The sequence below is a fragment of the Pyrus communis genome, chromosome 3 (genome assembly GCF_041283825.1).
Source record: "Pyrus communis isolate YQ-2024b chromosome 3, ASM4128382v1, whole genome shotgun sequence".
NCBI lineage: Eukaryota > Viridiplantae > Streptophyta > Magnoliopsida > Rosales > Rosaceae > Pyrus > Pyrus communis.
The window spans coordinates 645,604-671,592 of NC_142567.1; the positions used below are offsets into that span (position 1 = coordinate 645,604).

Sequence of the window (25,989 nt, forward strand, 5' to 3'; positions counted from 1 at the left end):
TTTTAGGAAATGCTTTTCGTGGGGACTAACGAAAATGTTGCGAGATCTTTGGATGAGATTCTACAATTTGTTAGATCCCACAACTATTTTTATTAATTTTTTAAGTTGAAAAGTAGAAATAATTATATAAACTAACAACGGACCCCCAAATATATTTTATGAGAAAAAAAAAACTTCGGAATGTTCTAAATTAAAATAATAGGCAACAGGTGGTGCGAAGAGAATGACTTGAATTTTGACTTAAAAATTGAAATTTTTAGTTTAAGAAACCATTTTGCGTGGGACACAAGGACTAAGGAAATTGTTATAAGAACTTTGGATTTGATTCTACTATTTATGTGGTCTTGAAACCATTTTTTATTGATTTTTAAAATTGAAAAATATATATAAAAAAAAAATATATAAACGAATAGAGGGCCCCCCAAATATATTTTTATGTGTCGAAATCTTTGGAACGTTCTAAACTAATCTGAGGAAACATGAACAAGAATGACTCCAATTTTAAGTTATAATGAATTTTATAAAAATTACCAGAATCGTTATCAAAACATGGGTCATAACTTATCTCATAATTTTTGTGAAAAAAATAAAATAAAATATTTAGTTTTAGAAAGTTCTTTGCGTGGGAACTAAGAAAATGTTGCAAGACATTTTAATATAACTTTACAATTGACGATAACCCAGAATCGTTTTGAAAACGTGAGTGAGTTATATAATGTCATATTTAAATATTTTTACGCATGACATTTATTCAAACCGAAGGCGAAAAATAACTAAACTTGTTCAGTATAAGTCATTCTCCATCCAAAAATCACTTAAAATGCTTTAAAACGATATATATTCAATACATATTCAGACTAATGCATTCAAGATATCAAAATCCAAAACAGGTGCAATCAGAAGGCCAAATCTGACGATAAGAACCGAGCACATAAACATAAAGCATAAACTCTTTAAATTCCACCAACTCAAGTGACATTACAAAATCTAACATTAATGGATCCAAGTAAAAAGTTCAGAAAACAGGTAATTAACTAAAACAAAACTCCTTCGAGAACAGATGACGATTCTAGTGGCTCGTTGAAGGGTAAAAGTTCTCTATTTCTTTTCTTCCTTTTCGGCCTCAGCTGCCTTCTTAAGCCTGGCACCAACATGGCGTTTGTTCATCCTCTCCACACGGAGTTTGTCATATGCCTTGAATGACTTCAACTCATCAGTAACCTTCACAAGCTCAACTGTAGGCTTCTCGCGTGCAATTGGAAGGTAGGGGGCGTGGAGCTGGGTGGCATTGGCAAGCTCCTCTGCAGGAGAATCGCCAGCCTGTAACAATAAAAATTACACATGTAGATAAGATACCATGCACACGGAAAAAGAGCTTTCAATTAATCTACATCAACCACTTAACATCACCTTGAACTGCTTAGCACGTCTTGGGAAGACCACTAATTTGGCCTTGTATGTCTTCAGGCGCTGCACATTAGCTTGAAGTCCCTCAAGAGAACGATTCTTCCTGCGATGATCAACTGAAATTCCGATGGTTGGTGCAAGTTTCTTTGGAATCCCAGCAGACTGATAAGCAAGAAAGGTAAACAACTTGTTAAAACCATCATATAAAAATGCATTCGTTGAAATCTTAAGCAAATTAAACCAAAGTAAAGTTGAATTGCGAATTCCAATTTTTAGACCATATTTATAGCATGCATTCTTGAATAATCGAATGGAACTGAAATGTAAGGGAAGTGATCTCCACATACCTCCTACACTTGCCTATCAATTTCTAGCCATTAGATTGAATAAACCAAAGAAAATCATTCCCCTAACGTAATACACCCCAGATATGTTTAAACTTCTGGTTTTCATAATTGACGTGGGAAAAAAACCAAAGAACGAAATGAAGCAGTTCACGTTAAGACATGCATACCAAAATCAACATATCTTCAACCCATAAGAAATAACACATGCATATTGTAAGCAACATATCAGCAACCCATAAGAAATAACACTAGTTCCACAAAGTTATGGCATTGTCGTAAAATCAACCGACCTTCAACTCCTCCAGAGTAAAGCCCCTGCCAGCCCTCACTTTCATGTTATACTTCAATGTCTGTCCATGAACAATGGGACGGAGCGGACCAGTGGTTGGACGGGGGAAGATCTTCACAGCCTTCTTCTGTCGGGCTGATGAAATTTCAGAACACTCAAAGTCAGTCGTACTACAAATTACAGTTCACAAAGTTCAGCAGACTTGACTTTCGTGTTATATTTGACAAAAATATACTGCCACTCACCAGTTCTTCTGCGGGTCTTCCTAGCAGGTTGGTTGAACCAGGTCTTGACATAGTTCTGCCAATGCTTCCTGAAGTGAGAGCTTGGGATAACGTTGTTGTGCTTCACCATGGCTTACCTATAACGCAATCGAATCTCATAATTCAGAACCAACCTCCATGGAAGCAAAATACATAATTTTCATTTTTGCAACTTCACAAAGAAATCCAAATGCACAAATCATGCAAAAAGCTCAGAATATTAAAAAACAAAACAAAACAAAAATTTCAGAAAATGCAATACATTTTCCAGCAGAAGCAGATTCCAACATAAAATTATTCTCCAGTTCAATCAATATATTGATAAGAGCTCAGTGCCCTAACCGATACAAAACTAAAATTAAGGAAAATACACAAGATTACAGAAACAATAAACCCTAAAGATTTGCAAATTAAAACACCTGGATCTTCGTTTGGAGACCCAAAAAACACATCGAAATGAAAATAAAACTGAATCGAGACAGAAATAGTCATAGATTTCTACAGAAAAATAGATAGGGACAGAGAAAATAGAGGGAGAACCTGATGAAATCGCCGGATGTTCTTCTTTCTCGCTCTCGCGCGGCAGTGAGGAAGACTGGTGTGCTAGGGTTTTTGGATTTTATAAAGATGGCATTGAGTCTTTTCGGGTCATGGGCCAGGCTTTGATGCTCATGACAGTTTAAATTGCAGTTGATTAAGGCCCATGAAGGCCCAATACACAAAGATGGTCCAAAACATATACTACGTTTGTTTTTGCTGTACAGAGTGAATTGCAATTCAAGTGATGGAAAATGAAATACACATTCTCTTTCAACTTTATACACACACGCTGTTTAATTATTTTGTTGATTCTGGAGACTTGGCGCAAAACATTATGGTTAACGGAGGACTTGGTGCAAAATCGAGTGCAGTGACGTTTTAGGATCTATACAGCTGACGCCACTTAATGAGATAAAGTTTAGTGGTTGTTGTTGCGCTATTGATTATGTTTATTTATTTAATCCGCTACTAAATTTTTTATTTTACTATGGAAATATATGTAATTCACTCATTCCCTAATCCAAGGTGACCATTACCCCCTCCCGCTTCCAAAATATATTACTTTTTTTTTTTTTTTTTAACTATACAATGTGAACTTCACAAAATAAACTTAATCATGCCTTCCACTCTGGAAATTCTTATCCGTTATATTTGGAAAGGGATGAGAGGATCCCTTTCTCCTTATCCACTAAATTAAGGGATCCGTGCTGTTAAAATTTGATTATTATAACTTTTAAAGTGGGCCCATGTTTATAGCCGTTATATCAAATTTCAACAACACAGATCTTTTGATTTGGTGGATTAAGAATAAGGGATCCGAATTCCGTTATATTTTACCATTAAATCACTGACGCGGCGATGATGTAGTTCTATTGAAAGAAAAAAAAGAAGTAAATAACAAGACAGAACTTCCTTGGGTTCTTATTAAAAAGGGAAAAATACATGGGCCGAGATGTGAGCCTAAAAAACGAGCCTAGATGAGTCTGAGAAGGCCCACTTCTTTAGGTTGGGTCAAATTTTTATTGAGAGATTATATTTACGCATTCAAAATTATTTCTTTTATTTTTAAATTTTTTTAAAATATTTTTTACACATCATTAACACTTAATAAATAAATATTAAAAAAATTAAAAATGTGTGAAAAAAGTAATTTAAAATATGTGAATATAAAATTTCTTCTACTTTTAATATTAATTTTTAAATTTATTGGAGGTCTGTTGACTCTGTTTCCAAGTAATAGGTTTGCCGAGTCCTCACTGCTCACCGTCACTCCACAAATAAGCTGCAAATACGCCGCCCGAAACCGTGCCTTCCTTTCTTCACACTGACGACATGGCGCAGACGAAGCGAAAATCCAGGGACGGTGGCGGCGGAGACAAGGCAAAGGGAAAGAGAGACAAGCCCGGCGGCAAGAAGCAGAAAGGCGCCGATGCAAGAGAGAGAAAAGGCCCTCGTTTGCCCAACGTTCTCCGAAAGGAGGTCGAACGCTTAAACCCTATCGAAGATGAAGAGATTGATTCCGATGAGGCGGAGGTTTATGGCCGGGACTTTTACGAGTACGAAGAGGAGCTACCGGAGGAGGAGAAAAGGAAGAACCGCCGGTTCGACCCGGTCGAGAACCTCGAGTACCAGCTTCCTGAAGAATTTGAGGTTCGCTACTTTTGGTTTATAATTTCTCATTCGTGTATTTGTGTGTTTTTTGTAATATTTTGCCCTGTAGTGATTGTTCTTGATTTGCATAGTACCTTGAATTTGTGCTATTTTCTCTTGAATTTCTGTTATCAATACTATCTGTATTTATAATTATACGATAGGAGGAAAATATGTTCTTCGAAGACGAGAATGTATCTTATTTTGCAGAGCTTGTTCTTGCGTTGTATAATAGCAAGAATTTGAGCTCGGTTTTCTCGAATTTCTGTCCTTGATACCATCTGTATTGATTGTAGGATGAAAATGTGTCATCTGATGATGATGACAATGACATGGGGGACGCTGGAGAGGGTGGGGGTGAGGATGAGGATGAGGATGAGGATGATGATGATGATGATGATGGAAGGCAAGGAATCGCACGTATTCCGGCTTTTGAAGGTAAGACAATGGTTACACTTTACAGCCAAATTTACTTTGTGTTTATGCTTTAGAACAAAATGGATGCAATTTCGAAGACAGGATTTGTTTAAAATCTTTGATTATGAATTCAGAGTTAACTACTCATGACTTGAGGATATTTGTTAGTGACTTGACTGCCTGTGAATATAATGTCTTTGTCAGGGAAGAAGAAGAGGAATACCAATGTTGTTGTATCAGAGGCATATCCCGAGTCTGAGTATAACCCTACTCGTGATACTTTGGATGGTGAAGGGCCCGTTAATATTGAAGACCTTTTGAATCCTCTACACGGAAAATCTGGTTATAGCAAACTGAGAAAGAGAATACATCATCTTGAAAAGAAATCCGTTCCTACTCCAGCTCCACTTCCAAAAGCAGATCAAGAGAAATTGGAGAGGATGGCAGCACATGAAAAATCAAAGGAAGAACTGCGAAAGTGGGAACCAATCATTAAGAGGAACAGGGAGGCGCCTACCATATATTTTGATGATGATATGGATTTACGGTCTTCAAGGGCATCTGATTTCAAACCTAGAACTGAATTTGAGAAGAAAATTGCTTCATTAGTTTATGATGACCAGGTTAAAGATGCTCACCTAAAAGACGGTTCAAGGCTTCTTGAATTAAATAAGGTATGTATCTCACAGGCGAGTACACTTGATTTAATTATTGTTTTATAAGATAATTTTCGGAAACTTAAGTGTCACCTATTGTTTTCACAGTTGTTAATTCATCTGGCAACTGTTGACTTGACACTAAAGCTCTATGAGATGATTTAAATGAGATTGTGATAGTTGATAAAACCTTCATGTTAACTTGATCGGTAACAAAGTGGCACCTGTTCTTCCTCGATTTTAACTACGATTTGTATTAATTTACTTTTCAGCTTTTTGTATCCTCTGTATGGTTGTCAATAATTTCTCATGTTCATATGACTATTTTTTACTTTTTGGTCTTTTACGATCTCTATTGAAAATGAACTAGTCTATGCTTGCACCAACCTAAATATAAATTCCTTGAACGTTTCTTGTTCTTGTTTGCTTGGCAGGTATCTGCTGAAGATGAAAGAGACCGCCATAATCGAATGGCCAAAATGCGCAGCCTTCTCTTCCGTCATGAAATGAAGTCAAAGCACATAAAAAAGATCAAATCCAAAACTTATCATCGTTTGTTGAAGAAAGATAGAGTGAAAGCAACATCTGCACAAAGTCAAATGGATCCAGACACTGCTAAAGAACTTGCAATGAAGCAAGAGTATGAACGAGCAAAGGTGATTGCTTTTTCCCCATATATAGGTGGTAGATTATTTGTATTGTGTCTTTACTGAATTACTTCCTCAAGAAACATTCTTGATTATTGAAGCAACAAGGCATGTGTTAACTTTTTGGCCCTTTTCAACTTGATCCAGGAAAGAATGACTCTGAGGCATAAAGGTACCTCCAAGTGGACAAAGCGCATCAAAGAGCGTGGTATAGATGTCCAAGATGAAGGTACTCGGGCTGCTATAGCTGAACAGCAGCACCTGCACGCTCAGCTGACAAGAAAAATGAATTCTATGAAAGATGGTAGTAGCAGTAGCAGCAGTGATGACAGTAGTGATGAGGATGATATAGATGTATATTCACCTGGTTCAGACCATGCTAGGGCAGTGAAGTTGTTAGAAAAAGCCAAGGAGAAGACACGTAATGTGCTAAAAGATAATGATGAAAATGAAGTGCCTAACTCAGGAGTGCTTTCATTACCTTTCATGGTAAAGCTTTGGATTTTCTTTCTAGTTTCAGAATATTAAAAAATCTAGTAGCAATTTACAACTACCACAGAACGAAGGGCTGTTAGTCGGATGCTTTTATGCGTGTAAATTAAAATATCTTCCTGGTTTGTTTTGACATAGGTGCGTGGATTGAAAAAAAGGAATGAGGCAGCTGCTGAAGAAGCTAAACTTGCTCTTCAAGAGTACGAATCATGGTCAAACCCGTTGGAGGATTCAAGTGGGGCAGATAATCTGAATGTGGGCCTTCCAAGTGGTAGAATGGTCTTCAATGGATCTAAAAAGAATGCTCCAGAATCAAGTAATAAGACCAAAACAGACAATAAAATGAGAACAGATAATTATTATGCTAACAGTGATAGTGAAGATGACTTGGAGCCCGAAGAAAATGTTGATGTCGAGAATGACAGAAGTAGTGATTTTCACAAGGATGTCAACATTAGTACTGCGTTACTTCATGAAGATTCTCAAAATCATAAAGATTCTCTTTTCAAGGTAATGAGGCTTCTTAATTTTTCCTATCCTTGAACACCCCTCTTTTCATCCATGAGCATGAAATCTGCTATGTTGTGTTGTTTACAACAGAACTTCGGTGATATTGTTCAAGACCCAGGTCCAAAGACAACACATGAGGTTTCTATTTTTGCTTCAGGCTCATGGAAAAAGGTTAGTTTTGTCTTTCATTGATGAATATGCGCACTTCCCCACCACCCCCCGGGGGCTTTTTGGTAATTACCAGTGTTTGTGTGATGTGTGCAGATAAAAAGTAGCAATAGTGCGGATGCAAATGGTAAAAAGTCTACTTGTCGCGTGGAATCAGTTGAGCGCAATCAAAATTTGCAAGTATGACTTTGCATTTATAAAATTTAGATATCCTACATTTATGGTTGATTGCCCTGCTTAACTCTTTAAACACGTTCCTATTACAGGAACCTGTGGAGGATTTGGATGAGGATAGTGATGCAGATAGCGAGGGGCAGATGGTAGATGGCATTCTTTCTTCAAATCCAAAAGATGAATACCGCCTTCCTTCTCAAGCTGAGCTAATTCGTCAAGCCTTTGCGGCGGATGATGTGGAGGATGAATTTGAGAAGGAGAAACAGGAAGTTCTGAATGAAGAAAACCCTGAACCTGAAAAGCCTACTTTACTCCCTGGCTGGGGTCAGTGGACTCATGTACAGAAAAAGAAAGGCTTACCTTCTTGGATGCAAAAAGAACACGAAGATGCCAAGAAGAAGAGAGAAGAAACCCTTAAAAAAAGGAAGGATGCACATCTTAAACGTGTTATTATCTCGGAAAAGTTGGATAAAAAGGTTCGGAATTTTTCCTAGCAGCATTCGCTTTTCATTATATTGGTGATATCGCATAGAAATTAATGTTTGAATTCACAGGAAACATTGAATGATAGGAATTAGTAGACAGAGAGCAATGGTTAATGGTCAAGTGTCTGCGATTCTGCTTTGGTGCTGAACTGGTTGTTTGTATTTGAATTTGACAGGCGGAGAAACTTTTTACAAAAACATTACCTTACCCTTTCACATCCAAAGAAGTTTTTGAACAGAGCATTCGCATGCCCCTGGGTCCTGAATTCAACCCTGCAAGTGCGGTTGGAGCTCTTAATCGGCCTGAAGTAAGTGCCTCGCTACAATTCTTCTGAAGATCGACAATTATTGTAGTGAATTGTAATTCTTTTACATCTTTTACCATGCCATAAGGATATCCTCGAGGTTGCATCCAATGATGAAGTTATGCAATACCAAATTTCATCTGTCTTTTGTTTCCTTAGGCCCCGTTGTTGGATGCTACGACGCTTCTCATTCCTTACCTTAAATGCAATTGTGTGCAGGTGATGAAGAGACCTGGTGTAATTATAAGACCGGTCGAGTTTGAGGAGGTGAATCCTCAAGGAAAAGTAGAGGATCACAAACAGATTGGAAAGAAACAGAAAAAGAGGAATCAGAGTAATAAGAGTAGAAGCAGCAGCGACAAAATTGTGACAAAGGTGAAGACTAAGCTCAAGAGTTGAATAATGCAAAACTATTTTCGGGTACATTTTTTTTCCAGTTCCATTCTTTCCATGGCGTAAGCGTCATCAATTTTCTACGTCGTGGAAGATGAAAGAATGAGAAGAGAGGACAGATTGAGCAGGGAAACTTAAGCTATACGTGCCGGTTGAAATTTAGTTGCCATAACTTTTGTATCTTTTATTCTTTTCATTTCTCCTGTGATGCAAACAGTATATTGTTCTTGTTTAAGTTATAACACGTTAGTCGTTGTAGCTTGCTACCCCTGTGGGTTGGTTGGGGTGCCCTTGTGACTCGATTGCCGCTACAAGAGGAAAAAATAAATCCGTCACTTGTATCTTTCTTCGTATGACCAATCGCTTAATTCTTACATGTTTTCATTAATTTATTTTTCTTGAATTCAAATTTTAAGTAAACGGTTGATTAGGGAAGTGTGTTTTCGTTATCAAGTTCGAATCTTTTTTTGTAAATCGATTTAGAAGAAAATATTTAAACTACATATGAATAAAATATTGTTAGTAATACGATCTACTGTTATTCCTCTTCACTTTAAGTGAGAGGTTTTAGGTTCGGTTCTCGTCAAAAGTGAATTTGAACTATATTATTGCTAGTTCATTGTAAGGTTAAGTCTACTCCCTCTCTTGTAGATAATATAAATTGTTCAAAAAAAAAAATATTTGTCAATCAAAAACTAATAAAGTTACTACTCTTTAATACAAAAATGAAAGAAGATAAAAAAATAAAAATAAAATAAAAAGAAAAAGAATAAGAAGCGTTAAAGTAATTTTGGTACAAACAAGTTTTTATCACTTTATCAGTACCTCTCAACTCATTCTCTCTCTTCTCTAATTGCCAACCCCTATTTAAAAATATAAAAAATATATTTCTCAACACATAGAGTGTGAGAGTGTGTGATCTTTGCAGTTTGCACAAGTGACTCTTTATCACAATAGTAGAAAGATGTTGAGCCTTTTATATGACGATGTGAGTTCAAACTTTGTCGGTAACTAATCTAACAAAATCTATCATTTGAAAAAAAAAAAAAAAAAAAAAAAAAAAGTGACCTTTGCTAGTTAGTTTTAAAGAAAACAAATTTCGAAAGAAGTATAAATTAAAATCCTAATAAACCCGCTCAAAATGGTTGAAAATCCAAAAGCCCTCCCTCGTCTTTTCAATCAAGTAAAATACGGCCAGTTCCCACGAACCCGCCAAACTAGCCGGCGAACGGCGCCGTTTCGTACGTCTCCATCTTCCCGCTGCCCAGTGTCCGAGTCCAGCCAATCGCTCAATTCGAATTCGCAGAGGAAGCAGAAGCAACAATGCTGCACGAGTTGCTCCTCGCGCTGCTGGGCTACACCGGCGATCTGATAATCGACGACAGAGAGCACTCCAAGTCGCTCGGAATCGACGCTCCGATTTCCTCCTCGCCGACTTTCAAGCTCGCTTCCGACATCTCTTTCATCCAACCCAGCGAAAGGTGCATACACCCCCAAATATATTTCACCTAAACCCCTCCAACTTTCCCATATTCCAATTTCACACCCATCATTTTCTGCTTCACTTTTTGCAGGGATCTCGTAGAGAAGATCATCACATTAGGGTTTTACTACAGGGAGCTCGACCGCTTCTCTGTCAGGTGCCGGAATTTGAGCTGGATTAGGTCTGCAAATGCCAGTCCTGCGGCCTCCGATACCGAAAAGCCTAGCGTTTACCGGAGGGCCATTGCCAATGGCATTGTGGAGATACTGTCTGTCTATCGGTCCGCTGTGCTCCACATTGAGCAGAAACTGTTGGCGGACTCCGTCCCCATACTGGCAACCGTCACTCAAGGACTCAACAAGGTTGAATTTTTGAATTTGTATGCTGCTACATTGTTTGTTGATGGCAATATTTGTTTGTGTTTTCTTATGATCAATTGGGTTTTGTTAGTTTTTTGTGCTTTTGCCGCCGTTATATGAGCTCGTTCTGGAGATTGAGCGGGATGACATTCGCGGTGGTCAGCTTCTTAACCTTTTGCACAAAAGATGCCATTGTGGAGTTCCCGAGTTGCAAACGTGCATTCAAAGGTATATGCCTCCTTGACAATAACTGTCAGTAACTGTTTTTTATGTTTTAGTGGAAAAGGGATTGTTAGCTGATCAGTTACCGATGCGTTTATTTCTCTATGTTGGTATCGCAGGCTTCTTTGGCATGCACATCAGGTCATGTACAACCAGCTTGCAGCGTGGGTGGTGTACGGGATTCTTCAAGATCAGCATGGAGAGTTTTTCATTAGGAGGTAGAGACTGAAGATACTCTTTGTTAGAAAATTGGCATTGTCCGTATTTGTGAAACTTCCACAATATTTCTAATGCATTTGTTCTTCCCTTCTGATATTTCTTTCAAAAGTACACAACTTCAAATGGCCTATATGGCTGGTTGTATCACTTTTCAGGCAGGAAGATAAGGATGTAGGGCATGGCTCATCTCATCCAGACATATCTGAAAAGTTGGCACGGATGTCAACGGATGATACATCTTTAACAGATTGGCACTTGGGATTTCATATTTATTTGGTATGGCTGACCTGGTTTACTGCATTTATACAATACATATGCGTGGCAGAACTGACATTTTATTCCTATTCCCCCTTTAGCAAGGACTTCAATTTTTGTTATGACTGCCTCAAAGAGAAACCGAAGTGTGGAACTTTGTTACTTACACGTTGCATAATCTTCCCTTTTCTCTTCGTAGGATATGCTGCCCGAGTATATCCATATGCGTGTTGCAGAATCAATTTTATTTTCTGGAAAGGCCATCAGGGTTCTTCGCAATCCTAGCCATGCCTTTCGGTTCCAGGACATTGTATATCCTCAACAGGTGGCTAAAGGCTCTCAGAAAGTTCAAGGATTTTCAGGACGATTTCCTTTCCTCAAGGACCCTTTTGCGGATAAAGAATTGATTGGAGAAGAATTGCTTCCACAGTCTGAGGCTGATAAGATTGAAACTATGCTTCTGGAACTAAAGGTTTTCCATTTGTATCTTTATTTCGTATGCTTACTAACTCTATCATGTCACCGCTTATGTGAAATAAGGTGTGAGATGTAATTGACAATCTTTATATTCGTGTCCTTATGTAAGATATATCTCTCTTAATAGGAATTTCAATTATGGTAAATTTATTTGTTCATTATGTGCAGGAATCATCTGAGTTTCACAAAAGATCTTTTGAATGTGCTGTTGATTCAATTAGGGCTATTGCTGCCAGTCATCTTTGGCAGGTGCTGAATGTGAAAATTTTGGTCCTACCATGTCGTAGAACAAAAAATTTAATGTATTCCTTCAATTTCTGCAGCTTGTGGTTGTGCGCGCTGACTTAAATGGCCATCTGAAGGCACTGAAAGACTATTTTCTTTTGGCAAAAGGAGATTTCTTTCAGGTAAGGTTGGAATATATATAAAGATTGCTGACTTCTATGTTTTAAGTACAAAGTTCAAATTTTATTTTGGCAGGGGTGATGGTGTATTCCTTCCCTGAACATATAAACGAAACTGGAAATTGCTATTTCTGATAATTCTTGTGAACACCTAGAGTGTTTCCTAATTAGACCTGATTCATTATGCCAGTGCTTTCTTGAAGAGAGTCGCCAGTTGATGCGCTTACCTCCTCGCCAGTCAACTGCGGAGGCTGACCTTATGGTCCCATTTCAGCTGGTAAGATTACTATGAAATTGTGAGGTATTAATTGCGTCAACATGGCTCATTTTCAAATGAATTCTAGTCATTTGAATCAAATTATTTGGCTCTACTTCCAATGCAGGCTGCAATTAAGACTATATGTGAGGAAGACAAGTATTTCTCAAGAGTATCCTTGAGGTTAGACTCCACATTTGATTGTTCTAGCGTCTGAATTAAATAAATTTTGATCACATAGCCATTTTTTTTACCAGTCCAGTCATTTCACTTTGAGGTTTCATAAAAGGTGTTTAGTCAGTTAACTGTCCTGTATCTGCTAGGATGCCTTCATTTGGAATGACAGTAAGATCCTCCCAAGGAGATTTACCAAAGGCAGATGGGAATTCAGGCCCAAGTGCTTCCTCAGAAATCTCTCTTGACTGTTGGGATGGAATTGCTCTTGAATACTCTGTTGATTGGCCCTTACAGTTGTTCTTTACTCCGGATGTGCTCTCTAAGTAAGACTCTACTGCTAGTGCTACCTGTGGATGCCATTATTTCTTCTGTATTCTTTTAGTTTCAATATCGTTGGGGAACGGTCCTTAAAACTTTACAATAGTTTTCTCTTCGCTGAAATATTTGATTATTATCTGAACTATTGAACTTCTTTTATGTGCATGCATGCTAACAGCAAATGTATCCCAGATACTGCAGGGTCTTCCAATATCTACTGAGGCTCAAGCGTACACAAATGGAATTGGAGAAATCATGGGCCTCTGTGATGCAACAAGATCACACAGATTTTGCCAAACATCGGAATGATCATGAAAAGTGCTCAGTATCTCAGCAGCGAAGGCAGCGATCTAGACCAATGTGGCGTATTAGAGAGCACATGGCTTTCTTGATTAGAAATCTTCAATTTTATATACAGGTTATGGTTTATTCCATATAACTTTCACTTCCGGATAGTCATAATTGTTTGGTTGCACACAAACCATGCAGAGGAAAAGTGCTTCATACTTTCTTCACTCTTGTTATTCTCACCTTACATGTTAACTGAAGTAGAAAACGAAGCAGTATAGAACAGAATCAGTGCAGAACCTATAGTATTTTCTGTTTTTCAGGTGGATGTCATAGAATCCCAATGGAATGTTTTGCAAGAGCATATCCAAGACTCTCACGACTTTACTGGACTTGTGGCCATCCATCAGGAGTAAGTCGAATAAATGATTTCGTCATTCCTGGTATGATTTCCCTTAGTCATACTGTGTCCATATTTTATATTGAAGCATATGCTCACGGAATTCTTATATTTCATACAGGTATTTATCAGCTTTAATTTCACAATCTTTCTTGGACATTGGCTCCTTATCAAGGATTCTGGACAGCATAATGAAACTTTGCCTTCAGTTCTGCTGGAACATCGAGAACCAAGAAAGCAGTGCAAATACATCTGAATTGGAACACATTATAGAGGTTTGCGAAAATATTCTCTTGAAATTATGGTGAAGAATAATTTTCACATATTACTGCAACTATCCTGGGAATTGACTAACCCTGCATAAATTGATGGTTAGGTTACAAGTTCTGCTTTCACCAGACTCATAGTGTACTAAGGACATAGCTTTGAGCGTTATATGTATATGTGGACTCATATACAATTCGTTTTCTTATCCATTGTTCAGGAATTTAACAAGAAATCAAACTCCCTATACACGATCTTGCGCAGTAGTAGGCTTGTCGGGAGCCAGCGAGCCCCATTTCTGAGGCGGTTTCTGATGCGTCTCAACTTCAACTCCTTCTTTGAGGTAATCAATCCCATACCACGTCGCTCATCCTAGATTCTTCAATTTTCGCACCGCAGTTTCCTAAGCGTTCATTCTTCCTCCTTCTCACAGGCAACAGCGAGAGGCGTGCTGAATGTTGTCAGACCGCGGCCTACACTTTCTGTCTTGAATCAACAGTAGCATCGTTTCTACTCAACTGCTTCAAAAGTGCCTCCTGCTAGTTTCTACAGTTTCAATATTTTTTTAGGGGGTGGGGTTATAGGGTGTTCTGGTTAACTCCGTGCTCGTTGACTTGAGGGTGTTCTTGTTAACTCCATGCTCGTTGACTTGGGAGTGAACGGTTCTGGTAAGCTCCGAGACTCAGTTTCTTTGTGTCGTTCGCTTCTCGACTTTATGGAAAATGGCAATTAGGATGGTGATTTTGATTGGTGTGGGGCGCTTAACAGTCCAACGTTGCTGCATGCAGTTTTCCAGTTTTGCAGTTATACACTTCAGAATCGTTGTATATTTATGCGTGAACGACTTGTAAGAGAACGAATTTACTGGGTTGTAAACGGGTTTGTAACTGGTTCAGTTTGTGCATATTCTCCTAATTCCTTTCGTAGCACAATTAAGAAATCGACTCCAACGTCCGTTGTGTACGTTACATATAAGATTTTGTTGTACACGTGTAACAAATAGTGTACCAGCAAGTTTTATTCACATCAAAACTTATACAAGAAAGCAAGAGAAAGATCAACCAAAATTTGATTAAAAATTAATTTACAACGTAGCGTGACTAAATTAAAAGCAAGACCATAAATTAAGAAGCAAAATCTGTCATCTTAAGCTTGTAGCCCAAAATACCTAGTTATATTAGAGCTCTTCGAAACCTTCCTCATCTCCTTCTTCCTCGGTTCTTCGGAATTCCTTCCTCCAAGTTTCCATCTGTCAACGATAAAAGGACAGCGATTTCATGGACTAACGGTACTGATTCGAATGAGTAACTTTTGAGGAAATGCGGGAAAACATATAAAGTCGGAATATGAAGAGAGGATGAATTGAGAAGCTTGTTACCTGATCATCAGAAAACCGCAGTTGTTCTGCAGAAAATAGTATATTCTTATAGCTTCCTGGTGCTAAATCCTTGCCTAAACTCCTTGCAACTTCCTCATAGCAAACCATGTCCACCCGAAAGCCATTGTTCATGAATAGTTTCTCCAACCATGTCCTTGCACTAGTCTGTTGAAGATAGAAGGAAACAGGCGATGTATTTATTTATTGACAGAGAAGCAATTACGATATTGAAACACACTTAATATAAGCAAACTCACCTTGGTCCCTACTTCAGTTTCTGCCAACCAAGCCGGCAATTCTCCCACAAAAACACATCCGTTCATCGCTGAACCACTTACAGTAAGCAAAATGTCTTCAAAACTTGCTAATGTCATCAAAGGCAGCCCCTACAATAACACAGCGACATGATTTTCCTACTCGCGAAAACACTAACAGTTATAGCTACACACAAGAATATAACTAATGAATGATTTGCAGATAAATCAAGATACCTGCATGGCCCAAATACTAGGCCGGTTGCCATTAAACCCTTTAGCACGCAGACTTTCCTGTATGTTGGAGGATTCCAGAGGAACATGAAGGGATAAGCAGCTTCTTGGAATCTTAGCCCCAACGCCTGAGGGATTAAAGACAGTGCGATAAGAACTTTTTGCACTGCTTAATGCCTACTTACAAGCGGATAATGCATAGTAAAAAAATTATCCGATGATTTAGAATGCAACAAGGTCTGCATAAACAAAATAATCGATTTCCATGATATTAGAGTAACTTTTCAAGACGTGCAAAAGCGAATGAACTCAAGACTATGCCAATAACATAATGTCCTTTTTCAATCAGCCTGCAAAATCTTTAACTTCTCCAAATTGTCATATAGTTAATATTGTAAGTTTGCAATCACCTCGAAGCTTCTCAGTTGCTGTTTTGAACACCCGTTCCGGAGAAACATTAAAAATAATGGTTGAAGTTGGCCAACTGAGCCTATAGGGACGGGTATCCATTCCATCGGTTAGCAAAACAACCTGCATCACCAAGAACACTACGAGTGATAAAGAAGAAGTCCATGAAGTTTCACCTATCTCCACATAAACAACCAAAAAGGACACTCAAGGAGCCCTTCCTCCTTTCTAAAGACGCATTTTGCCACATATGTAGAAATAACTCATCAAAAACACGAAAAGATATGGGCTTGTTTGGTACTTTACTTGAATCCAACTTTTTAAACTCAAAAATAATTTTTAAGTTTTAAACCTTAAAAACTTGTTTGTAGGACTATTTTCAAAAACTGAACTTAAGATTATCTAAAAGATATAATCTATTCTCTAAAAACATAAAAATTGAGTTTTTAAACTTAAATTCACTCATTTCTTTTTTCTCCCTCCTCCCTTCTCACTCCAAATATATCTCTCTCTTTTCTTCTTTCTTTATTCTCCTTTTTTTTCTTTTTTTTTTTTTTTTTTTTACCTTTTTCGTTTCTTCTCTAATCCACTCTCTTCATTCTCTCGATTCTTTCTCTTACTCATATTCCTCTCTATCTCGTCTGATCCTCTCTCTTCTTTTTCTTTTCTTCGATCATCGCTTACTTTCTTTCCTCCTCTTTCCTCTTTCTCCCTCTCATGTGACCCCCTCTTTTTAGATCTCTTTATCTAGTTTAAGTCGTAAGATATAAAATTTTTAAATTACAAACCAATTAAATTTTTGAGTCTTAAAGAAAATTGTTTTCAAGAAATGTTCTTAAAATTTTGTGAAATGATAAAAAATTTCAAATAGAATACCAAAAATGTCCTAAATTTCTGAACGCGTGCCAAACTGCGATAGGAGCAACTTATCGTCCATGAATTTACCTGCTTAAGTCCATCAATATGGTTTACTGTTCGAAGCAACTTATCGTCCACGAATTTGGTAGCAACGCAATAATGATGTGAGCATTGCTTCATATCCATCTGAACATTAGGAGGAACAAAGCACCCAGCATACGGATCAACAAACAGAGGCTCTGCACATGAAATTATTAATCAAAAACTTATAAATTACACAAATTTAAATAAAAAAAAATTCATCTTTCGAAACTCTGCGTCTCAACGAAACCCCACAACACGAACCATCCAACTGTTTGATAAATTCCCCAATGAAAAAAACAAAGTAACAAATACGAAATCCTTTAGGATATGGGTTTACCTGGTCGATGGGTCTCTCGGAAACGAAGAGAAGCTGAATCAATGGCGGATTTCAGTATTGGGTCGTTTTCCTCGACGATTTTGGCTCGCAATTTCAACCCGCCATTTCTACCTGTTCTTCTTAAAGCGGTGTAGAGTAGTGGTCGGCGCAAGATAGCAGTAGCCGGAGCATGTGAAAAACCCGCTAAACAGTCCATACAATTCAGATTAGTCTTCAGTCTCCGCCTACGAAAGAATGGGAGCGATCATCGTCCGCACGATGAGCTCAGTATTGAGTTGCAGTCGTAATCAGCCTCTTAATCTGCGCAAGGAGCGCCTCAGCGAGATGCGCGCATCCGACCCGACCTCCGGTCAACAAAGCCCAAAACGACACAGCGTTTAACTGCCATCAAACGGTTTTGGGATAATCAGAGGAGTATAGATTAGTAATTTTATTTTTTTTATTTTTTTATTTTTTTTGTCAAGAGTGTAGATTAGTAATTAAATTTCAATTATATTTCTCTCTTTTAAATATAGTATTAGAGGATAAATATTAAGAGGGCTCTTTTAAAATTGCGGCTATAATAAACGTTCCGTTACTTCATATATTTTACATAATATTTTATAATATTAATGTAAAAATTAATGTTAAACTAAGAGCTTGCATAAAATTTAGGAAAAACTAATGAAAATGATTTGAAAATTTTGAGTTTTAATGATAATGATAAGATATAAGATAAAGTGAATTATATCAGGATTAACTTTTTAGTATAAAAATATAATTTTTCATTAAAATGAACAATACTAAAAAATTTTAGTTAAAATTCCTTAAAATTTACGTAGACTCTCACTTTCAAAAGATTTCTCAAACCATTTTACAGGGTTGGAGTGTCCAAAACGATGTTTGGTTGTGAGGAAAGTTATTAGGATACCTAAAATGTCTATTCATGAATTGACATGCACCTAACACTTCGACTCAAAAATAAATAAATAATGCACCTAACACTTTGAGAGACTTGGCAACCAATTAGCCCAGTGAACAAATACCTGATCCACAACCCCAAATCTTGTGGGGATCGATCAATTCTTTTTTTTTTTTTTTTTCACTCTACAAACATGCATTAAATACTAGCATTTACAAACTACTAAGCGGATAGTGAATTATTGAACTTGATTGTATAATAGCCCTTGAAGTGGTGATAAAATTTTCAAAAGGGAAAAAAAAAAACCAACGAGCTACGATAATGGTGTTTGTAAATATTACAATTGAGTATGTATTTGTATCGTAGTTGAATTTCAAATTTGTGTAAATAGATTAATTTATCAAACGATCTTTCTGTTTTACAAACACGTATTAAATACGAAAAATGACCCGGCAAATGTACTAATAGTCTAACTAGATGGTATATGAACCCTTTGCGCTACACTTTTGATAGACAAAACATAAGTTTCGAAATATATGCATTCTTATCGTACCTGAATTCAAAATAAGAAAGCATAAAACTACACAAGAATAATGGATAAGTTATTATAAAAAAATACGAGACTATCTACAATACTTACAAGTACTATATTAAGTACAATACAAACACGTATTACGTAGACAAATTGATTTATTGATCTTTCTACTCTACAAACACATATCAAGTACTAATTACAAAATGACTCAACAAATAAACAGTGTGTGAACCCCTTGCGTTACATTTTTCAAGAGACGAAACATAAGTTTCATTCTTATCGCAGTTGAATCCTAAATAAAAAAACATAAGATTACACAAGATTAACGAACAAGTTATTATAAAATACACGAAACTGCCCACAGTACTTACAAGTAATTAGTACGATGGCCAATAGAATTAACCACCAAATAATTATAATACTGGTCCTAGTAGTAAGTATCGAAGCCAAATCGTAAACACCCGTCTAACCATTCAAATTAGACTGAGGGGCTGCTTGAGTTGAAAAGTGTAGAAGTGGTAGGTGTGCGGGCAGATATGAAAGTGCACATTAGACAACGCATTGGATGTATTTCTTGACCAAATCCTTTATAAACCCCTTCAAAAATCACACAATGCCACCAACCGCGAAAAAAACACAGAGTCATACAATCTAGAGAGAGAAAGAGGAGTGACTGAGAGACGGAGGAAGCAAACCAGAGGCAGCCATTTGCTTATCTTCAACGTCCAGCTCTCAGTCTCTCCACCAAAAGCCTAGCAAAATGGCCACCAACTCCCAAATCCCAGAAAACCCAGAATCCAAATCGCAGGAGGAACAAAACCCACTTGCCATTGTGCCTTCCGCCGCCGCACTTCCTCCCTTCGCCACTGCCTCCCTCTCACTTTCTCTCTCTACGATTCTCCCCACCCACTTCTTCCAGCAACCCAAAGTTTCCACATTGTTTTCTTCCCAGCCGACCAATGTCAAGGTCCCCACGCAGGCATCGTCCCTGACCCATCTCTCTCTCTCCACGGCTAATGTAACTCCGCCCAAGCTCTCCTTCAAGTCCACCATCTCCGCCAACCCTCTGCAGAGCCCCCTCTCTCTGGGTCCGCGCCGCCCCCTCGACCCCTCCAGTGGGGCCGCAATCCGTCGAGCTTCCATCGTCTGGTTCCGAAACGATTTACGAGTCCACGACAACGAGTGCCTCAACTCGGCCAATAACGAGTCCGTATCGGTCTTGCCCGTCTACTGCTTCGATCCGAAGGACTACGGGAAATCCTCTTCTGGGTTCGATAAGGCAGGCCCGTACCGGGCGTCGTTCTTGGTCGAATCGGTGGCGGACCTCCGGAAGAATCTCCAGGCGAGAGGGTCCGATCTGGTGGTCAGAATCGGGAAGCCCGAGACGGTTTTGGTGGAGCTGGCGAAGGCGATCGGCGCTGACGCCATTTATGCGCACAGAGAGGTTTCGCGCGACGAGGTTAAGGAGGAGGAGAAGATTGAGGCAGCGATGAAGGAGGAGAATGTGGAGGTCAAGTACTTTTGGGGAAGCACTCTGTACCACGCGGAGGATTTGCCGTTTAAGTTGGAGGATATGCCGACGAAATACGGCGATTTCAGAGAGAAGGTGAAGGGATTGGAGGTAAGGAAGACGATTGAGGCTTTGGATCAGATGAAGGGGCTGCCGTCTCGTGGGGACGTGGAGCCTGGTGATATTCCAACATTGATGGACTTGGGGCTTAATCCTTCTGCTACTACGTCTCAGGTATGTGTTTTCGGTTTCGGAGCTTTTGTATGAATTGATGTTTAAGTTGATCATGTACTTTTTCGTGTAATGTGATTTGGATGGATTAGAGATTGTTGTGTTTTGGAATGTATGATGTCGAGGTTGTAAATTAATTAGAAATGAGCAATCTTTCACAGCAGCTTGAGTTATTTCTAACAATTGTTGCACGAAAAGGGCAGTATCGATCGAATTTGTAAAAAACCATGCATCTTGTTCGGCTCTAGCTTGTTCTGTAAATTTGTATAGCAATTCGATCTTTCTCCATTGCTGGTCAGCATAAAATAGATTCGAAGAACAAAAATATCGCCATTTGTTGGAAACTTTTAGTTTCTGATTTCATTAGTTCTAATAGAGTTATTTGACATGTCCCTGAAGAAAGTGACAATGTTTTCTTCTATTGTCTTGTAGGATGGAAGGCCTGCTGCCATTGCTTCCGCGGTGGGAGGGGAAACTGAAGCCCTAGAAAGGCTAAAAAAGTATACTGCTGAATGCCAAGCACAGCCACCGAAGGTGGGTAAAGATGGAAGCCATGATAGCATCTATGGTGCCAACTTTTCGTGCAAAGTCTCGCCGTGGTTGGTCTTGGGATGCCTTTCTCCTCGCAGTATGTTTGATGAGCTAAAGAAAACGGCTAGCAGGTGTGCAAATGCCTTTCTTTTGAACGGTGTTATAGTTTCTAAAAGTTATATTCGATATTTACTCTGCTCACTACTACATGATATTTTATGATTGATAGAACCATTTCTGCTTCATCAAACCGAAATGATGACGGTGGCAGTGGAATGAACTGGTTGATGTTTGAGTTACTGTGGAGGGATTTCTTCAGGTAAATAAAAAGACCACGAAAGCTCAAATCACATGAAACTATTATTTCATCTTGTCTTCCATATCTTCAAATTCTAACCCCACCGGATTGGCTCTTACGCGTATTCTGTACTGAATTTTTTGCACGACTGGCCAATGCAGATTTGTCACTTGCAGTTCTGCAAAGAAACAGCTCAGCGCTGCTCCAGCCACCGCGTGTACGGGTGCCCTTGCTTAAGGAAGAACTTAAAATCGGACGAGGAAATGGTGAGATATGGCGTATTTTCATCTCTTTTTAATTTTCCAAGATGTAACAGTTAGATGTTGTAGTAGGGTTCCTGTGAAAGAGTTGTTCCTTGTTGAACTTTGTTTTCATCTCCAAATAAGATGGTTTAGAGTGTGGAGATTTGCCTCCCCCATTCTTCATATCTTGTCTTGTGAATAAATAACACATCTCTACTTCTGCTTTCTACATTCTTTGGTTTGTACTCATCGACCGATGTAAGGAAACTGTACAACTCAAAGACTCGTTTGATAATCATCTCGTTTTTAGTTTTTAATTTTTTAACCTTGTGCTGGAGAAATAAGGAAAGTTTATGCGGAAAATGGAGGGACGAAAGGGGGTGATGCGGAAAGGGGAAGAATATAAAGAGAATGAATGAAAATAAAAGAAAACCAAATGTTAAACAAGGGTGTGTAAGAGGCTGAAAGGGGGTGTGAGGAGAAAATGTCACGGTTTTGAATCGGTTTTGCAAAAACTCTCCTACCGTCAATGTTTTCTGAAAAACAAAAACATTGATTTTGCGAATTTCTGTATTTTGATTCATTAATGTTACAATGGTATACAACTGTATCAAGAAAAGAAAAACAATATAAGATTGTAACATACATTCTACAAAAAATAATTGAAAAACAAAAACCAAAATCTTTCATATGATATCAGAAACCTTGAGAGAAAGCACAACAAAAATCAACCAAAGCAAGATGAAAAACGCACAGGTAATCCACGCCCAAAGCCTTGGCCCTCCGAGCTCAGCACCCAACGTTAGACGCCTAATTACCAGAACCGCGATACAGCCCACCGAAGTCGAGAAAAATACAAGCAGCGAGAAGCTAAGACCCGCTGCGTTCTCAATCCGCAGCGGTTCCTTATATACGAAGAAATTGTATGCAGTGTCAATCAGCCACGGAACACCAATGCCAACATATATATTCACCGAATTGCTACAAAATAACATGAGGAAACACAAAGGCAAGTTGAGTTCATGATGTACTTTCTACTGCTTGAAAAGAAGTAAATAAAATCGAATGGATATGATCAAGAGTGAACCTGCAAGTAATGTTTGCAATGGCAGAGTCAGCTGTAATCTGACGTTCAGCAGCAATCTTACTTGCAACTAAATCCGGCCACGAAGTTCCACTTGCTAATGCAGTAAATGCTATGACGTAAGGGTTTATTCCTGAAAAAAGAAGCAAGTAAAGGAAAGACAGATTTTTAGAGAACTAGCTAGATCATGAACAAAATCATATTGATCGTCAACTGTAAAGTTATCGTTTGAAATCTTAGAAACCTGTGACACAGCTTATGAGATCTGTGAGTTTTGTTACAACGTAAGCTATCGCACTGATGAAAATTAAGGAGCCGATAAAGGCGACCCAGCCATGAGCAATATGATAAGGAGGCACAAATGCAAATAGTAGTCTCCATGGAGCAAGAAGTAACTGCCACAAAATTCTGGCTAGTCGCAAATAGATGTTCTTCAGTTTTCTTGATTCCGTACTTTCTAACTGTTGAAGAAAAAAGGAAGTTACCACAAACTACGCCTATGTTGATACAGATAATTAAACATATGCAGTGTAGAACACAACACCTTGACTGCGTCCACAAACTGTTGTCTCCAAATTGCAAACACATGATGGTCTTGTGATATCATATTCTCTTGGAAATCCTTGTTTGAGGATTTGGGAGTTTCATCAATTCCAGGAACTTTTTGATACTTTGGACCTGCAAAAGAGAGATCCTCATATTGGAAATGTTGAGTTTAAAGTTGCCTTGTGAGTTGCTGAAATGTTGAGTCTAGTACCTAAACCACTTTCTGAATGTATGGAAAAAATGTCAACAACGTTCTTCTTTTCATCTTCATCAACTTCAAGTATATTGCAGTACTCGTTGCTAGGATAAGTATCATGCTTGCCCGTAACAACCTCAGCTGGCACCCAATCCTCTGGTCTCTCACTTCTTGGGCTTAGGAAATACAACACGAAATGAAGGCAGAATACAGAGAACGTTAAACCAGTTATTTTTTTCGATAGCAGCCAAGAAAAATCAGAAAGACAACAAAGATCTCAAATGCTAAAGATTTAAACATACAAAGGAAGAGAAAAGTAGGGCCAACGCTTGTCTTGAGCATAAGCATGTATCAGCAGAAATGCATATTGCAGTACTGTCAATAAGGCCTCCCATAGTGTAATCACGTTCGGTGTCCACACCTGCAGCGTTAAGTAAAAACATTTCAATACAGAGTTCTGAATACATGTCAGTCATAAATCAAAATGTTTTCATAGACAAAACGAAAGAAAAAACATGATTAACATACAGAGATTCCTTTAAATTACCTCTAAAATTATGTATAGCCAAATATAGGCCCAAAAAGACCAAAAGAGCTCAACTAGCCAGACTCCTATATCAGCTATCTTTTTCAGCTCTCCAGCTTTAGGAACGACAACACATACAGCATGGATGGGGAAAAGGTCGAATGCAGCAGAACCAACTAGTGTTCCAGGACCCAAACCTATAAATCAAGTATGAAAAACTGTGGTAGAGGATAATGTTTGTAACCAGCCTTACGTTGGAGGAAAAGGAAAACTTGAGAAATCATTGCAGAAACACGCAATAGAAACAAAAAACATAGTTCGGTAATTGTCCTTATGACCATTTCAGTGCATCCTTCACTGACTCTAACCACAAGGAAGATTTTGGAGATCATGTTCATCAGAAAGGGATGAAATGTGCTTCCCTTTTTTCTCCTTACGTCTATGAAACTGAACAAGAATAACAAACCATGAACTTCCCTCAACAGAACTCTATTCTACTGAACTCATAAGTTAGTATCCTACCTACTACCAGAAAACTCATGCTTCGTCCAGTGTATACTCGTATATGTGTAACTCAACGTTCTGACAATATAACATGTTCAAAGTAACCATGATTAGCAATACATAAACAGTGGCATGAAAAATCATGCAACAACGAAAAGAGTATACAGTCCATCGGGGAAAAAAGTTAAAATATGAACCATGAAGCGAAAATCTCAAAGTCAGCAATGCGATTAATAACTCAGCAAGTTTTGGAAAACAAACCTCCGGCATAGAGGTTCCCAAGGTTTCTTATAGCATCAATCGTGGCCAATGATATTTGAGGAAAGCTAGTCCCAAAGGCCAGCAGGCTAATGTCTGCAATTGTGAAGTTCCACACTTTCTCATACCTAATAACTTCAGCACCAGTGCAAGGATCGATGTCTACCACCTTCCGCGAGTGGCTCACAACACTCTCCATAGACCGGAAAAAGCGAGCAGTTATAGCAGAAAGCCCAAGGAAACAATACGCAAGACCAAGAAAGTATAAGAAAGTCCGAAAACCAGCCCCGAGGCCTGTTTCACCCTGGAAAATCAAGTAGCTTTCGCAATTTTCTCGCGCAACTATACTCGAAATTCCAGACATGGTTTGTGTTGTTTGGTCAAATTGCTTGCAAGTTCAGAAACTACAGAGCAGTGAAGTAAGAAAACCTAATCATCAGAAAAAGAAAAGGAAAAAAAAATTGGTGCACATCAGATACTGTTAAGCAGCTGCCATCTGAGCAATTCAGCTCTTAATACACAAAAATCAACATTGCTTCACTTTACCATCTCAACAAGTACAACTTACATGACACGGGTACATCACGCCATTGTGGATAAAAACTCAAGATTACATGTACCCATACCACCTAAGTCCTTCTCCGTTACAAAAGAAGAACAAGTTTTAAATTGAATTCCGCAACATAAATCTCAATGCAATTTTCCCAGAAAACCCAACATTACCACGAATTTAAAATCCATGAGATATCATCGAACGGCGAAAAGTAAGAAACTTTAGCTATGGAATCAAACATACAACTGAATCTCACAAAAGGGTTCGATTACAAAAACAAATTAAAGTTAAATTAACAAGGAAAAGAATAAATACATGTACGGACGAACCTGAGGAGCATACGTAAGATCGGATCGCAGGAGGCTTGTCGGCGCCGCCGCAACCGACGGCCCAAGCTCCTGCGGCGAGTGGCAGCGTGCGAATCCAAATCAAAAGTTGGAGATTTGCGATAGGAAATGAATGGTGTCACGAGGGATATCAATGTCTCAATTCCCAAATCGGCGGAAAGCTTTGGGAATCCGTGAAATGAACAGATATTTTTACTGTTGACCATTTTTGTTATTTTAGGTTTTTGTCGGAGTCGGAAAACGAAAACGTGCATGGTTTTGGGCCCAACCTTTCCCCATTAATCAAGATTAATTGTTAAGTCGAATGAT

At 38.4% G+C, this 25,989-nt stretch overlaps 6 protein-coding genes across 10 annotated transcripts; 3 read left to right on the plus strand and 3 right to left on the minus strand.

The window, feature by feature from the left end:
* Positions 1 to 932: 932 nt before the first annotated feature.
* LOC137714957 (large ribosomal subunit protein eL13z) lies at positions 933 to 3,024 on the minus strand. Its single transcript, XM_068454139.2, has 5 exons — positions 2,847 to 3,024; positions 2,289 to 2,404; positions 2,045 to 2,178; positions 1,411 to 1,569; positions 933 to 1,320 (listed from the first exon to the last, which is right to left on the minus strand). Exons 2-5 carry the CDS (start codon positions 2,395 to 2,397, stop codon positions 1,099 to 1,101), a joined length of 624 nt encoding a protein of 207 aa, XP_068310240.1. The 5' UTR covers positions 2,398 to 2,404; positions 2,847 to 3,024; the 3' UTR covers positions 933 to 1,098.
* Positions 3,025 to 4,059: 1,035 nt separating this feature from the next.
* On the plus strand, positions 4,060 to 9,096 carry LOC137715337 (uncharacterized protein C57A7.06). Its single transcript, XM_068454628.2, has 11 exons — positions 4,060 to 4,496; positions 4,793 to 4,934; positions 5,118 to 5,587; positions 6,004 to 6,225; positions 6,364 to 6,705; positions 6,847 to 7,218; positions 7,309 to 7,389; positions 7,483 to 7,566; positions 7,653 to 8,036; positions 8,222 to 8,353; positions 8,570 to 9,096. The coding sequence occupies exons 1-11, from the start codon at positions 4,179 to 4,181 to the stop codon at positions 8,747 to 8,749; spliced, it is 2,727 nt and encodes a 908-aa protein (XP_068310729.2). The 5' UTR covers positions 4,060 to 4,178; the 3' UTR covers positions 8,750 to 9,096.
* A 785-nt stretch (positions 9,097 to 9,881) lies between these two features.
* GCP4 (GAMMA-TUBULIN COMPLEX PROTEIN 4) lies at positions 9,882 to 14,760 on the plus strand. 2 transcript variants are annotated; one of them, XR_015960417.1, is made up of 17 exons: positions 9,882 to 10,224; positions 10,318 to 10,588; positions 10,677 to 10,813; positions 10,927 to 11,025; positions 11,182 to 11,302; positions 11,481 to 11,753; positions 11,927 to 12,007; positions 12,082 to 12,165; positions 12,353 to 12,439; positions 12,546 to 12,601; positions 12,742 to 12,918; positions 13,106 to 13,331; positions 13,525 to 13,613; positions 13,723 to 13,876; positions 14,086 to 14,208; positions 14,299 to 14,458; positions 14,494 to 14,660. XR_015960417.1 is itself a non-coding variant. In XM_068454493.2 (16 exons), the coding sequence occupies exons 1-16, from the start codon at positions 10,067 to 10,069 to the stop codon at positions 14,365 to 14,367; spliced, it is 2,205 nt and encodes a 734-aa protein (XP_068310594.2). In that variant the 5' UTR covers positions 9,882 to 10,066; the 3' UTR covers positions 14,368 to 14,760. The 2 variants fall into 2 exon arrangements, 1 of the variants encoding a protein (XP_068310594.2); XM_068454493.2 differs by having other exon boundaries at positions 14,299 to 14,760.
* Positions 14,761 to 14,865: 105 nt separating this feature from the next.
* On the minus strand, positions 14,866 to 17,885 carry LOC137715241 (S-adenosyl-L-methionine-dependent methyltransferases superfamily protein). The gene is made up of 7 exons (XM_068454494.2): positions 17,419 to 17,885; positions 17,085 to 17,236; positions 16,142 to 16,262; positions 15,735 to 15,859; positions 15,501 to 15,629; positions 15,244 to 15,408; positions 14,866 to 15,114 (listed from the first exon to the last, which is right to left on the minus strand). Exons 1-7 carry the CDS (start codon positions 17,612 to 17,614, stop codon positions 15,043 to 15,045), a joined length of 960 nt encoding a protein of 319 aa, XP_068310595.2. The 5' UTR covers positions 17,615 to 17,885; the 3' UTR covers positions 14,866 to 15,042.
* Positions 17,886 to 19,296: 1,411 nt separating this feature from the next.
* On the plus strand, positions 19,297 to 21,897 carry PHR2 (photolyase/blue-light receptor 2). The gene is made up of 4 exons (XM_068454281.2): positions 19,297 to 20,598; positions 21,028 to 21,257; positions 21,356 to 21,445; positions 21,586 to 21,897. The coding sequence occupies exons 1-4, from the start codon at positions 19,615 to 19,617 to the stop codon at positions 21,659 to 21,661; spliced, it is 1,380 nt and encodes a 459-aa protein (XP_068310382.2). The 5' UTR covers positions 19,297 to 19,614; the 3' UTR covers positions 21,662 to 21,897.
* A 325-nt stretch (positions 21,898 to 22,222) lies between these two features.
* On the minus strand, positions 22,223 to 25,989 carry MHX (magnesium/proton exchanger). 4 transcript variants are annotated; one of them, XM_068454277.2, is made up of 9 exons: positions 25,663 to 25,989; positions 24,784 to 25,209; positions 24,040 to 24,215; positions 23,795 to 23,913; positions 23,508 to 23,668; positions 23,295 to 23,428; positions 22,995 to 23,211; positions 22,754 to 22,883; positions 22,223 to 22,647 (listed from the first exon to the last, which is right to left on the minus strand). In XM_068454277.2, exons 2-9 carry the CDS (start codon positions 25,142 to 25,144, stop codon positions 22,353 to 22,355), a joined length of 1,593 nt encoding a protein of 530 aa, XP_068310378.2. In that variant the 5' UTR covers positions 25,145 to 25,209; positions 25,663 to 25,989; the 3' UTR covers positions 22,223 to 22,352. The 4 variants fall into 4 exon arrangements, with proteins under 4 accessions (XP_068310378.2, XP_068310380.2, XP_068310379.2 ...); XM_068454279.2 differs by having other exon boundaries at positions 24,784 to 25,184; positions 25,663 to 25,880; XM_068454278.2 differs by lacking the exon at positions 25,663 to 25,989 and adding an exon at positions 25,349 to 25,422.

Bases quoted from the DNA above. Each gene is read 5' to 3' on its own strand.
- LOC137714957 (XM_068454139.2), bottom strand. From the start codon at position 2,397: ATGGTGAAGCACAACAACGTTATCCCAAGCTCTCACTTCAGGAAGCAT. The intron at 2,179-2,288 runs GTGAGTGGCAGT...AAATTTCATCAG, and splicing joins GAAGACCCGCAGAAGAACTG to CCCGACAGAAGAAGGCTGTG. The intron at 1,570-2,044 runs GTCGGTTGATTT...CTTGCTTATCAG, and splicing joins TTACTCTGGAGGAGTTGAAG to TCTGCTGGGATTCCAAAGAA.
- LOC137715337 (XM_068454628.2), top strand. From the start codon at position 4,179: ATGGCGCAGACGAAGCGAAAATCCAGGGACGGTGGCGGCGGAGACAAG. The intron at 5,588-6,003 runs GTATGTATCTCA...TTTGCTTGGCAG, and splicing joins GGCTTCTTGAATTAAATAAG to GTATCTGCTGAAGATGAAAG. The intron at 8,037-8,221 runs GTTCGGAATTTT...TGAATTTGACAG, and splicing joins CGGAAAAGTTGGATAAAAAG to GCGGAGAAACTTTTTACAAA.
- GCP4 (XM_068454493.2), top strand. From the start codon at position 10,067: ATGCTGCACGAGTTGCTCCTCGCGCTGCTGGGCTACACCGGCGATCTG. The intron at 12,919-13,105 runs GTAAGACTCTAC...AATGTATCCCAG, and splicing joins ACTCCGGATGTGCTCTCTAA to ATACTGCAGGGTCTTCCAAT. The intron at 13,877-14,085 runs GTTTGCGAAAAT...TCCATTGTTCAG, and splicing joins AATTGGAACACATTATAGAG to GAATTTAACAAGAAATCAAA.
- LOC137715241 (XM_068454494.2), bottom strand. From the start codon at position 17,614: ATGGACTGTTTAGCGGGTTTTTCACATGCTCCGGCTACTGCTATCTTG. The intron at 17,237-17,418 runs GTAAACCCATAT...TTTCATGTGCAG, and splicing joins CCGAGAGACCCATCGACCAG to AGCCTCTGTTTGTTGATCCG. The intron at 15,115-15,243 runs GTAACAAGCTTC...TATCGTTGACAG, and splicing joins TGCGGTTTTCTGATGATCAG to ATGGAAACTTGGAGGAAGGA.
- PHR2 (XM_068454281.2), top strand. From the start codon at position 19,615: ATGGCCACCAACTCCCAAATCCCAGAAAACCCAGAATCCAAATCGCAG. The intron at 21,258-21,355 runs GTGTGCAAATGC...TATGATTGATAG, and splicing joins CTAAAGAAAACGGCTAGCAG to AACCATTTCTGCTTCATCAA. The intron at 21,446-21,585 runs GTAAATAAAAAG...TGGCCAATGCAG, and splicing joins CTGTGGAGGGATTTCTTCAG to ATTTGTCACTTGCAGTTCTG.
- MHX (XM_068454277.2), bottom strand. From the start codon at position 25,144: ATGTCTGGAATTTCGAGTATAGTTGCGCGAGAAAATTGCGAAAGCTAC. The intron at 23,914-24,039 runs GTAATTTAAAGG...TTAACGCTGCAG, and splicing joins GGCTATACATAATTTTAGAG to GTGTGGACACCGAACGTGAT. The intron at 23,669-23,794 runs GTATGTTTAAAT...GTATTTCCTAAG, and splicing joins CCCTACTTTTCTCTTCCTTT to CCCAAGAAGTGAGAGACCAG.